The following is a 14,329-nucleotide window of genomic DNA, read 5'->3' as shown; positions in this document are numbered from 1 at the left end:
ATCTTACAAAATACAAAATTACACACAGGGAGGACAAGTGTTATAATAAATAAATACAATAAGTATAAATGCACAGGGAATAAGTGCCATGTGGTATGAGACACAGTAGGAAGGAGGTCCCTGCCCCGTAGAGCTTACAATCTAAGTGCATAGATCAAAAAGGCACAGCTGCTTTCAATAGCATCTACATTTCATTAAAGAAAATGTTATCGGGGATATAACAGCTGCCCTTTAGCAGTTGTTGAACTACAATTCCCAGAATGCCCTAGCAGGCAAACACCGGCAAAAGAATAGAAATAGAAACTGTAGCAATGTTGTCTTAATCAGGATAATTGTGGGTTAGTATTTCATTGGGAATATGGAAGTTGTGTTTCTCTTGTTACACCCCTGCATCCAAGTAGCCGAGGAAGCTGGGAGTTGCAGTTCACAGTCAGCCAGGTTATGAATTCAGCATTGTGACAGGGGCCGGCTGTTATTCTCTCTACTAGTCTACTGAGTAAATGAGCCGGTTATGGGGGGAGGTGGGGAAGGGAACCAGACCAAAGAAGTCAGTGTATGGGGCCCCTCTGTTTATATAAACCAAAAACACTCTGTTCAACCTTCAGCTTCCCATCTATTTCAAGGGGAACTTAAGATTAGAACAACATTTATTGCACAGGGCTCCCTGCTGTATGACGCAAGCATAATAAAATAAGCTTCATTTATAACAGGCTTTTTTACCCTTTTAACATCACCTTCATACTGTTTGTTTAAAGGGGAACTTAAGCCTATAACATTTAATTCCTTCTATACCGAAGGGCTGCTGGCTGTGAGACACAACTCAGGAATGCACCTTTGTACATAACAGGCTTCTGTTACCCTTTCACTTCACCTTTATTATACTGTCTGTATATAGGGGAAATAAAGCCTCTAACGAACATTTATTTGAATTCCAGCTACTGGCTGTGGGAATCCAGTCTGCCCTTTTCTTATATATTTACCCCTGACCCAAGTTCTTGTCTCCCACAGTTACAATGGTCAGGGCCACTGTAAGAGGGGGTACAGGGGGTAGTCCAATCATGGCCCCTTGGCAGAAGAGGGCCCCAAGAGATGGTGAAAGTGCAATTAGTGGGGTTTGGAAGGGCCCTATTGGGTTTATTTAATGGTTAAATGATTCCCTTTTCTCTGTAATAATAAAACAGTACCTGTACTTGATCCCAGCTAAGATATAATTACCCCTTATTGGGGCAGAACAGCCCTATTGGGTTTATTTAATGGTTAAATGATTCCCCTTTCTCTGTAATAATAAAACAGTACCTGTACTTGATCCCAACTAAGATATAATTACCCCTTATTGGGGCAGAACAGCCCTATTGGGTTTATTTCATGGTTAAATGATTCTCTTTTCTCTGTAATAATAAAACAGTACCTGTACTTGATCCCAACTAAGATATAATTACCCCTTATTGGGGGCAGAACAGCCCTATTGGGTTTATTTAATGGTTAAATGATTCCCTTTTCTCTGTAATAATAAAACAGTACCTGTACTTGATCCCAACTAAGATATAATTACCCTTATTGGGGGCAGAACAGCCCTATTGGGTTTATTTCATGGTTAAATGATTCCCTTTTCTCTGTAATAATAAAACAGTACCTGTACTTGATCCCAACTAAGATATAATTACCCCTTATTGGGGCAGAACAGCCCTATTGGGTTTATTTCATGGTTAAATGATTCCCTTTTCTCTGTAATAATAAAACAGTACCTGTACTTGATCCCAACTAAGATATAATTACCCCTTATTGGGGCAGAACAGCCCTATTGGGTTTATTTCATGGTTAAATGATTCCCTTTTCTCTGTAATAATAAAACAGTACCTGTACTTGATCCCAACTAAGATATAATTACCCTTATTGGGGGCAGAACAGCCCTATTGGGTTTATTTCATGGTTAAATGATTCCCTTTTCTCTGTAATAATAAAACAGTACCTGTACTTGATCCCAACTAAGATATAATTACCCCTTATTGGGGACAGAACAGCCCTATTGGGTTTATTTCATGGTTAAATGATTCCCTTTTCTCTGTAATAATAAAACAGTACCTGTACTTGATCCCAACTAAGATATAATTACCCCTTATTGGGGGCAGAACAGCCCTATTGGGTTTAAATACTGTTTAAATAATTTTATTAGTAGACTTAAGGTAGGAGATCTGAATTATGGAAAGACCCCTTATCCCCAGGTCCCGAGCATTCTGGATAACGGGTCCCATACCTGTACCTTTAAGCCTACTATATTATTGCACAAGCTACTGTGAGGGAGTTCCCACTCGGTGGGCAGAATGATGGAATTTCTCCCTTCTGGGGAATTCTTGCTGTTTAGAGTCATTTTGTAAGCGCAGGGACTGACTAAGCAACAACCTTTGTACACACTAACCCCTGCTCCTATTCTGTGGGCCCAGCTGCTCTGGTGTGATATACACACGTGTGTGTCTGTGTGTGTGTGTTTATAGCGCCACTGTTAATAATTCAGCTTTAGTGTTCTAGTCTTAGCAACTTTTCAATTGGTCGTCATCATTTTTTTAAATAGTTTTTGAATTATTTGTCTCATTCTGACAAAAGAGCATTATAGTAATGATGTCCATTTGTCAGCACTTGGCACCCTTGCTCCTTCCACAACAGAATTCATTATATTTCCTCCAGCACCCTCCCCTGCCCCTCAGGTTCCACTAACAGTAACATCACCCTTAAGTCTAGCACTCCGGCACGCTGCCTAGGGATTATCTTACACTCACAACTGGCTTTTACACCACACATCCAAATCTTGTCGTATTCACCTGCGCAACATTGCCCGAATACGCCCTTACCTCAGTTTAAACGCAACTAAAACACTCATTCAGTCTCTCATCATTTCCCACCTTGATTACTGTAACCTACTCCTTACAGACATCCCAACGCATCTCCTTTCCCAACTCCAGTCTGTTCTAAACGCTGCTGCCAGACTGATTGATCTCATTGTTCCACATCTGTCGCTCCCCTATGCCTATCTCTTCACTGGCTCCCAGTCTCCTCTAGACTTAAATTCAAATTACTAACACTTACATATAAGGCCCATCTCAGCTCTAATCCCAAAATACCCTCCTTCATGCAACCTACGTTCTGCCTCTGACCTTCCCTCTCTTCTCCTCTCATCACTTCTTCCCATTCCCAACTGCAAGGCTTCTTCCAGGCTTCTGCCTGTCTCTGGCACTCTCTGCCTGTCTCTGGCACTCTCTGCCTGTCTCTGGCACTCTCTGCCTGTCTCTGGCACTCTCTGCCTGTCTCTGGCACTCTCTACCTGTCTCTGGATCTCTCTGCCTGTCTCTGGATCTCTCTGCCTGTCTCTGGCACTCTCTGCCTGTCTCTGGCACTCTCTGCCTGTCTCTGGCACTCTCTGCCTGTCTGTGGATCTCTCTGCCTGTCTGTGGCACTCTCTGCCTGTCTGTGGATCTCTCTGCCTGTCTGTGGATCTCTCTGCCTGTCTGTGGATCTCTCTGCCTGTCTGTGGCACTCTCTGCCTGTCTCTGGCACTCTCTGCCTGTCTCTGGCACTCTCTGTTGTCTGTGGCACTCTCTGCCTCGGCCCATCAGACTCTCCCCTTCCTTCCTGTTCCCTAAAGACCTGTTTAAATAAACACATTCATTGTATCTAAACTGATCAGCCATTTATATATGTATCATAAATTATCAATCAGTATCCACATTCCTTTTGTTTCAGTGTACCCCTGACCCCTGTAGATTGTAAGCTCTTGCGAGCAGGGCCCTCTGATCCTATTGTTACTCTATATACCCTTGGTTGTTAAACTTTTTAAGATCCTTGCTTGTTTAAATTTATTGTGAAGTGCTGCGTAATTTGCTGGCGCTAAATAAATAATTATATATATGGTCCAGATTCTGACCAGTCCCTTGTGTCCTTCTTCCTCCCCCCCCCCCCATAGACCTTTAGTAGCTCATATGTTTCTTTTTTTTTTTTTTTTTTCTTCAAGGCAACACTCTAATGACATTAAAGCAACCGAGTGGGAAAGGGCCCCCTATTGGGACATACAGAATATGAGGGACATCTGTCCTACTCTCTGCTTTAATTAAACTGGGACGTGTTGTGACAGTGACGAGGCCTTGTTATTATAGTGGGTGTATATGGCTGTGCCTCCCCGTCCCTTCTGCAGGGAGTATCCTTATTATTAAAGGGAATATATAACCCCTTGCCTGCCACAGAGTATAAAGGGAGCCTGTCTGGCAGAATACTAGATTTTACATTTTACACTACAGGTATGGGATCCCTTATATGGAAACACATTATCCAGAAAGCTCCAAATTACAGAAAGCCTGTCTCCCATACACTCCATTTTAATGGTTAAATGATTCCCTTTTCTCTGTAATAATAAAACAGTACCTGTACTTGATCCCAACTAAGATATAATTACCCCTTATTGGGGCAGAACAGCCCTATTGGGTTTATTTAATGGTTAAATGATTCCCTTTTCTCTGTAATAATAAAACAGTACCTGTACTTGATCCCAACTAAGATATAATTACCCCTTATTGGGGGCAGAACAGCCCTATTGGGTTTATTTCATGGTTAAATGATTCCCTTTTCTCTGTAATAATAAAACAGTACCTGTACTTGATCCCAACTAAGATATAATTACCCCTTATTGGGGGCAGAACAGCCCTATTGGGTTTATTTAATGGTTAAATGATTCCCTTTTCTCTGTAATAATAAAACAGTACCTGTACTTGATCCCAACTAAGATATAATTACCCCTTATTGGGGGCAATACAATCCTATTCAATTTATTTTATGTTTTATTGATTTTTTAGTAGACTTAAGGTATAGAGATCCAAATTATGGAAAGACCCCTTATCCAGAATACCCTTGGTCCCGAACATTCTGGATAACGGGTCCTATACCTGTATTTAAATATAATGTAAAGAATTAGATAAATAAACGGCTGTGTGGCCATCCTAATTTCAATAGGGCCCGCTCAAACACAGCAGATAACTGATTAAATACAATGGGTCTAGTTCTTACACAGGTAGATAAACATAGAAGGAATAGTATGTTCTTTTTTAGCAGTATGTGCTATGTAAGGATTAAGAGCTAGCAGACAGACAGACCAGTTAGACTGTTACAGAAGCTGCAATGTGAGGATGAACTCGCTATCAAATATAGATCATGAATTAAATGAATTTCCTCTTTTGCTTCCTCTCTCTCTACTTTCTTTTCCGCTTTTTATTGTGTGTGTGTGTGTGTGTGTCATATATATATATATCGCCGTATAGTCAGGGTTGGACTGGGCTGGGGGGACACTGGGAAAAAACCCAGTGGGCCTGCGCCCCCACCAACCCTGTCTGCTCCCGCCGCTAACTGTATTTGCCCCCCATCATACCTGCAAGGAGGAAGTGCAGTGCGCGGTGGGGGGGGGGGGTTGAAGTAGCAACTGGGCTGAGTTGGCCCAGGGGGGACAAGGGGGCTCGGTCTGTGGGGGTCTGCTTCCTCTATAGGCTACCTGTGGCCGGGGAAGCAGATGGGTGGGGGTTGCTGGTGGGGGGGGGGCAGGGTATGTGTGGGTGCAAGTTCCGGGTTGCAGTCAATCGTGCTGGGCCCCTCTGGAGATTTTTGACTGTGCTGTCAAGTTAAGGTGGCCAAACATGGGCCGATTGTAGCTCACGATATGGGTCCCTTAAACCGACTCGGCAGCTTATCGGCCTGTGTAGGGGCACTAATGAGGGGCCTGCCCGAACGATATCTGGCCTGAAATCGGGCAGGTTTAAAAATGTAGTCGGATCGGGGACCGTATCGGCTCGATGATGCGGTCCCCGAACCGACTGCGCCTACTACCGGCGTTCTAACTCGATCATTTGGCCCCAGGGCCAAACGAGTGAATTCACCTAAATTCACCCGATATCGCCCACCCGTAGGTGGGGATATCGGGAGAAGATCCGCTCGCTTGGCGACCTCACCAAGCGAGCGGATCTCAGCGTGTATGGCCGCCTTTAGGCTTGAGCAGTGGCATGGGGGTGCCCTATTTCACACTGAGTTGCACCTGTAGATATTAGAATGCACCCAAAGCCATAAACTTTGCACCTTGTAGTAAATGTAGTGCAAGGTCCAAAGTGCAGGCTGCACATACCCTGTGGGCTCAGTTGCTACTGGAATGGGTGGCATTAAAGGGTTAAATGGACAGGTATTACAGGAATTCCTTCCTTATAGTAATATGGGATTTGTAACCTTGAGCGTAATGATAAGCTCAGCTTTGCGGTACCTCCAGCTCACTGGGCCGGAACCCGGGTCAGATACAGAACTGCCAATACTTCCCCTGCTCATTTCCTGTTAGAACTCCCAGCAGCTGAAGGCAGCCGAGTGTTTAATTGGAATAATCATCATTTATTTATATAGAACCAGCAACTTACGCAATGAATTGAAACAAACAGGGATCTTAAAAAGTTTAACAAACGGATCAGAGGGCCATGCTCGCAAGAGCTTACACTCTACAGATATGTTACTGTCTCCTACAGACTCCTCTCGGGGCTGGGGGGGATTAGTAATAATAAATATATGTATTTTCCCTGTTTATACTCTACTTCCGGTCCTGTGGAGCTTGGTACGTAGCATATAAATGACAGTAAGACTTGTGGGCTCTGGCGCTGCTGTGCCGCTGGGCCGGATCCACTTTCCCTTCCTGGGGAGCACGGATAGAATGTCACACCAGCGCGAGAGATTTAATAGTTTGCTGAGAGGGTTCCTAGATCCCCGTCTACTGACAGGCCTGGGTTATATGTGTAAATACCTCTGGGTTTATAGTTATGTGTAACTGTCACTCTGTCCGTCCCTTTCCCTTCCCTGCACTGCTGGTTCTGACTCCTGATACAACTCCCCAATATCCATTCATTCCTCATTCTCACTGGGTTTATAGTTATGTGTAACTGTCACTGTGTCTGTCCCTTTCTCTTCTCTGCACTGCTGGTTCTGACTCCTGATACAACTCCCCAATATCTATTCATTCCTCATTCTCACTGGGTTTATAGTTATGTGTAACTGTCACTATGTCTGTCCCTTTCCCTTCCCTGCACTGCTGGTTCTGACTCCTGATACAACTCCCCAATACCCATTCATTCCTCATTCTCACTGGGTTTATAGTTATGTGTAACTGTCACTATGTCTGTCTGTCCCTTTCCCTTCTCTGCACTGCTGGTTCTGACTCCTGATACAACTCCCCAATATCTATTCATTCCTCATTCTCACTGGGTTTATAGTTATGTGTAACTGTCACTATGTCTGTCTGTCCCTTTCCCTTCTCTGCACTGCTGGTTCTGACTCCTGATACAACTCCCCAATATCCATTCATTCCTCATTCTCACTGGGTTTATAGTTATGTGTAACTGTCACTGTGTCTGTCCGTCCCTTTCCCTTCTCTGCACTGCTGGTTCTGACTCCTGATACAACTCCCCAATATCCATTCATTCCTCATTCTCACTGGGTTTATAGTTATGTGTAACTGTCACTGTGTCTGTCCCTTTCCTTTCTCTGCACTGCTGGTTCTGACTCCTGATACAACTCCCCAATATCCATTCATTCCTCATTCTCACTGGGTTTATAGGTATGTGTAACTGTCACTGTGTCTGTCCGTCCCTTTCCCTTCTCTGCACTGCTGGTTCTGACTCCTGATACAACTCCCCAATATCCATTCATTCCTCATTCTCACTGGGTTTATAGTTATGTGTAACTGTCACTGTGTCTGTCCCTTTCCTTTCTCTGCACTGCTGGTTCTGACTCCTGATACAACTCCCCAATATCCATTCATTCCTCATTCTCACTGGGTTTATAGTTATGTGTAACTGTCACTGTGTCTGTCCCTTTCCCTTCTCTGCACTGCTGGTTCTGACTCCTGATACAACTCCCCAATATCCATTCATTCCTCATTCTCACTGGGTTTATAGTTATGTGTAACTGTCACTATGTCTGTCTGTCCCTTTCCCTTCTCTGCACTGCTGGTTCTGACTCCTGATACAACTTAAAACCACTGACCATTTTTAATGAATGTGTATTAGAAAGTTTGAGGTTTGCTTCCCCTTTAAGGGGCTGCTGCCACATACATTACATTCTTGTTCTCCAAATTCCTGGTAATAGTCATATTATGAAACTTACTGTGGGACATGTGTTTGTGTGTGAGCGGAGCTGCTAATTCTGGCTGTTAGTCGGACCATTGCTGGAGCCAATGGGAGCCCTTTTGGGCTGGGTGTGAGAGTGGCACAAAGAGGTATGTGTAATATCAGTCTGGGGAAAAGGTCCTCCCCACCCAGTGCTGCTTGTACAGCCAGTCCCCGTCTGGGTAAGAGATAAACCCTAAAGGGCTCGGCCCACTGTAAATACTTATAATTATAGATTATGATGCTCCTATAATGTGTGAGGAGGTGCTGGGAGTTGTAGTTCTACCACTTTTTAAGGAGCAGTGTGTTAAATCCTCACTGGACGGAACACAAGCCTTATGTGTGCAACGTTCCAGCACGATTCCTGGAAACCCTCAGCACCCTGCCCTAAGGATTGTGGGAGTTTCGCCGGGAGCCAATTGGATCTGCACATGTGTGTCCTTGGATAGGGACTGTTTGCTTGGTGTCCTTCTGTTTACTGCAACCCCCCCCCCCCATGCAGATTTGCACTGTCCCTGAGGGGTGGCTGCATTAATGGAACCTGCGGGTACTACCACTTTTGAGAAGGGGGGGGGGGGAGTTCACAGGGTGCAATGGTATCAACTTACTTAAAGTTGTACAGCACAGTATGGTAGAGTGTGGCTGGACAATGGACTAGATAACAATGTAATGGCAAATATATCCGTATACTCTGTATATACTACTGCCTTCTTGTGTAATATGGCAACTCCAACCCATATGTATGAATCCAGGTATAAGGAGCAGGAATGTTCTGGGCACACAATAAGCTGTACCCCCATACTGTACTGTCTAAGGGAGACACTATGGCACCTCCTACCCATATGTATAAATACAAATATACAGAGAAGGAATGTTCTGGGCACACAATAAGCTGTACCCCCATACTGTACTGTCTAAGGGAAATACTATGGCACCCCCTACCTATATGTATAAATACAAATATACAGAGAAGGAATGTTCTGGGCACACAATAAGCTGTACCCCCATACTGTACTGTCTAACGGGAAACACTATGGCACCTCCTACCCATATGTATAAATACAAATATACAGAGAGGGAATGTTCTGGGCACACAATAAGCTGTACCCCCATACTGTACTGTCTAAGGGAAACACTATGGCACCTCCTACCCATATGTATAAATACAAATATACAGAGAAGGAATGTTCTGGGCACACAATAAGCTGTACCCCCATACTGTACTGTCTAAGGGAAATACTATGGCACCCCCTACCCATATGTATAAATACAAATATACAGAGAAGGAATGTTCTGGGCACACAATAAGCTGTACCCCCATACTGTACTGTCTAAGGGAAACACTATGGCACCTCCTACCCATATGTATAAATACAAATATACAGAGAAGGAATGTTCTGGGCACACAATAAGCTGTACCCCCATACTGTACTGTCTAAGGGAAACACTATGGCACCTCCTACCCATATGTATAAATACAAATATACAGAGAAGGAATGTTCTGGGCACACAATAAGCTGTACCCCCATACTGTACTGTCTAAGGGAAACACTATGGCACCCCCTACCCATATGTATAAATACAAATATACAGAGAAGGAATGTTCTGGGCACACAATAAGCTGTACCCCCATACTGTACTGTCTAAGGGAAATACTATGGCACCCCCTACCCATATGTATAAATACAAATATACAGAGAAGGAATGTTCTGGGCACACAATAAGCTGTACCCCCATACTGTACTGTCTAAGGGAAACACTACTAGCCCCTGGCTAGTAAAGCTGGCTGGCAAGGTTGCCAAACAAGAAAATCTTTATATACCCACCTAAAGGTGGCCACACATGGGCAGAACATACCGTTTTGGGGCTTACAGACCAACTGGGCAGCATATCTGCCTGTGTATGGGTCCCCTGATCTGATCAACCAATCAGACCGATATCTGGGTGAAAATCATCCAGATGTGGATTGGGCAGGTTTGATTTTCCTGTCGGATCGAGGGGCCTTTATCCCCTTCATTGTGATCCAATCGTTTGCCCCTAGGGCCAGATGATTGGATCAGCCCCATATCAGCCAGCTTAGGTGGGAATATCGATAAGGATCTGCTTGCTTGGCGACCTCGCTGAATGAATAGATCTTATAATGTATGGGCAGCTTATTGGGCAATATTGGGCCCTAGCGCCAAACAATCAGATCACAACAGTGCGGATACAGGCCATTGGATCAAGGGCCACATCAGTGAGCCAATGTGGTCCTTGATCAAACCTGCCTGATTCTCAGCCAGATACACTTTTCAGTCCAAAAGACCCAAATCGGCATCTGTAATCTGCCCATGTATGGCTACCGTAACCAACCACAACCAATCGCTGATTAGTTTCTTTTTTTTTCCAGCCAGTTGCAGGTATGACAGTAAAAGCAAACCTCTGATTGGTTGCCACAGGCAACTGGCCAGATGCAGATTTTCCCAGTCTTTATAAATGATCCCCAGTAGCCTAAGGGCTCACGTAATAAAGGACAACTAACCCTCTTAATATAGATTTGGATTAGAGCAGCAGCAGTGCTGAGATGGATACTAATAATGAGGTTCATACAGGTACCCTATGTTGTACAGACTGCTCCCCCAAATAACCCACGGGATTAACCCTTGCTTTCTCTTTTTACAGAATGTAGAGGAGAATGAAAGTACTGAAGAACCGGCTCAGGAAGATGAAGGCTTTATGGGAATGGCCCCTCTCCTTCAAGCCCACCATGCCATGGAACGGGTAGAAGAATTCGTCTGCAAGGTACAGATATCAGTTTGCTTTAAATGTGGGGGGTAATAGAGCCAAGGAGTCAGGGATGTCACACTTGCTTCCTCCAGCTGGCTAGGACGTATGCAACATGGCAGCTTCATTTGCTTTTTGATTTAAAAAATGTGCTATTTCTGTGCAGAACATGCCTCCTGTATGTAAGCAATGAGGCCCAGCGCTTACATGCCATAGGAGGGTTAGTCCAGGGAGGGGAACGGAGCCCTGGCAGGGTCGTTATGCTCCACCCTGCGCTGTCGGGGTCCTACGACACAAGGAACAATAGGCATCATGCAGTTAAAGGGGAAATAAATGCCTAAACAATCTATAAAGACTTTTTCCTGCTGGGTGGAACCGTTTAACCCTCCCACGTTGCCCCAGTAATGCTCAAGTCCTTCCATGTTCCTGACTCAGCTGCTTCTTGCCCCTTTCTGCGTGCAGGTATGGGAAGGAAGATGGAGAGTCATACCACACGACGTGCTGCCCGACTGGCTAAAGGACAATGACTACCTGCTGCACGGCCACCGGCCCCCCATGCCTTCCTTCAGAGCGTGCTTCAAGAGCATCTTCAGGATACACACGGAGACGGGCAACATCTGGACCCACCTGCTAGGTACCATACCTGGGTCACCTCGGGGTGCAGAGAGGGGTTCAGTGCACTGCTCCCCCGTAAGGTTCCCACACACCAGCTGATAAACGCTGCCAGTTCCGTCCTTTCCTTTTTTTTTTGTCAGCAGCTTATTGGCTTGTGTACGAGGCCATCCTGATTGGCCACCCAGCCAATATATCTAATATATTTAATATAATATATAACAATCAGGTCCGGACTGGGATTCAAAACAGGCCCTGGCATTTCAAGTCCACAGAGGCCCAAGCAGCCCCCCCCCCAGCCCAATAAATAGTGACTGTCTGTGGCACCTTACAGCCCCCCTGGCATTCCCAGTACCCAGAGGCACAAACAGCCCCCCCCAGCCCAATAAATAGTGACTGTCTGTGGCACCTTACAGCCCCCCTGGCATTCCCAGTACCCAGAGGCACAACCAGCCCCCCCAGCCCAATAAATAGTGACTGTCTGTGGCACCTTACAGCCCCCCCAGCCCAATAAATAGTGACTGTCTGTGGCACCTTACAGCCCCCCTGGCATTCCCAGTACCCAGAGGCACAAACAGCCCCCCCAGCCCAATAAATAGTGACTGTCTGTGGCACCTTACAGCCCCCCTGGCATTCCCAGTACCCAGAGGCACAACCAGCCCCCCCAGCCCAATAAATAGTGACTGTCTGTTGCACCTTATAGCCCCCCAGCCCAATAAATAGTGACTGTCTGTGGCACCTTACAGCCCCCCTGGCATTCCCAGTACCCAGAGGCACAACCAGCCCCCCCAGCCCAATAAATAGTGACTGTCTGTGGCACCTTACAGCCCCCCCAGCCAATAAATAGTGACTGTCTGTGGCACCTTACAGCCCCCCTGGCATTCCAGTACCCAGAGGCACAAACAGCCCCCCCAGCCCAATAAATAGTGACTGTCTGTGGCACCTTACAGCCCCCTGGCATTCCCAGTACCCAGAGGCACAACCAGCCCCCCCAGCCCAATAAATAGTGACTGTCTGTTGCACCTTATAGCCCCCAGCCCAATAAATAGTGACTGTCTGTGGCACCTTACAGCCCCCCTGGCATTCCAGTACCCAGAGGCACAACCAGCCCCCCCAGCCCAATAAATAGTGACTGTCTGTTGCACCTATAGCCCCCCAGCCCAATAAATAGTGACTGTCTGTGGCACCTTACAGCCCCCCTGGCATTCCCAGTACCCAGAGGCACAACCAGCCCCCCCCAGCCCAATAAATAGTGACTGTCTGTTGCACCTTATAGCCCCCCAGCCCAATAAATAGTGACTGTCTGTGGCACCTTACAGCCCCCCTGGCATTCCCAGTACCCAGAGGCACAACCAGCCCCCCCAGCCCAATAAATAGTGACTGTCTGTGGCACTTTACAGCCCCCCTGGCATTCCCAGTACCCAGAGGCACAAACAGCCCCCTCCAGCCCAATAAATAGTGACTGTCTGTGGCACCTTACAGCCCCCCTGGCATTCCCAGTACCCAGAGGCACAAACAGACCCCCCTCCAGCCCAATAAATAGTGACTGTCTGTGGCACCTTACAGCCCCCCTGGCATTCCCAGTACCCAGAGGCACAAACAGCCCCCTCCAGCCCAATAAATAGTGACTGTCTGTGGCACCTTACAGCCCCCCTGGCATTCCCAGTACCCAGAGGCACAACCAGCCCCCCCAGCCCAATAAATAGTGACTGTCTGTTGCACCTTATAGCCCCCCAGCCCAATAAATAGTGACTGTCTGTGGCACCTTACAGCCCCCCTGGCATTCCCAGTACCCAGAGGCACAACCAGCCCCCCAGCCCAATAAATAGTGACTGTCTGTTGCACCTTATAGCCCCCCAGCCCAATAAATAGTGACTGTCTGTGGCACCTTACAGCCCCCCTGGCATTCCCAGTACCCAGAGGCACAAACAGCCCCCCCAGCCCAATAAATAGAGACTGTCTGTGGCACCTTACAGCCCCACTGGCATTCCCAGTACCCAGAGGCACAAACAGACCCCCCCAGCCCAATAAATAGTGACTGTCTGTGGCACCTTACAGCCCCCCTGGCATTCCCAGTACCCAGAGGCACAAACAGCCCCCCCAGCCCAATAAATAGTGACTGTCTGTGGCACCTTACAGCCCCCCTTGCATTCCCAGTACCCAGAGGCACAAACAGCCCCCCCAGCCCAATAAATAGTGACTGTCTGTGGCACCTTACAGCCCCCCCAGCCCAATAAATAGTGACTGTCTGTGGCACCTTACAGCCCCCCTGGCATTCCCAGTACCCAGAGGCACAAACAGCCCCCTCCAGCCCAATAAATAGTGACTGTCTGTGGCACCTTACAGCCCCCCTGGCATTCCCAGTACCCAGAGGCACAAACAGACCCCCCCCCAGCCCAATAAATAGTGACTGTCTGTGGCACCTTACAGCCCCACTGGCATTCCCAGTACCCAGAGGCACAAACAGACCCCCCCAGCCCAATAAATAGTGACTGTCTGTGGCACCTTATAGCCCCCCTGGCATTCCCAGTACCCAGAGGCACAAACAGCCCCCCCAGCCCAATAAATAGAGACTGTCTGTGGCACCTTACAGCCCCACTGGCATTCCCAGTACCCAGAGGCACAAACAGACCCCCCCAGCCCAATAAATAGTGACTGTCTGTGGCACCTTACAGCCCCCCTGGCATTCCCAGTACCCAGAGGCACAAACAGCCCCCCCAGCCCAATAAATAGTGACTGTCTGTGGCACCTTACAGCCCCCCTTGCATTCCCAGTACCCAGAGGCA

General features: G+C 46.8%; 1 protein-coding gene across 3 annotated transcripts in view; it reads left to right on the top strand.

The window, feature by feature from the left end:
* The window catches only part of adipor2 (adiponectin receptor 2), a 59,912-nt gene that overhangs the window by 21,999 nt on the left and 23,584 nt on the right, over window positions 1–14,329 (top strand). For all 3 annotated transcript variants that reach the window (XM_031898612.1, XM_031898611.1, XM_031898610.1), the window contains exons 3-4: window positions 10,830–10,949; window positions 11,394–11,565. In XM_031898612.1, coding sequence (XP_031754472.1) covers window positions 10,830–10,949; window positions 11,394–11,565 — 292 coding nt within the window. The remainder of the gene's footprint in view (window positions 1–10,829; window positions 10,950–11,393; window positions 11,566–14,329) is intronic.

The sequence above is a fragment of the Xenopus tropicalis genome, chromosome 3, assembly GCF_000004195.4.
Source record: "Xenopus tropicalis strain Nigerian chromosome 3, UCB_Xtro_10.0, whole genome shotgun sequence".
Classification (NCBI taxonomy): domain Eukaryota; kingdom Metazoa; phylum Chordata; class Amphibia; order Anura; family Pipidae; genus Xenopus; species Xenopus tropicalis.
Note: the sequence above shows the minus strand (reverse complement) of the source record. Positions and strands in the feature narration are given on the sequence as shown.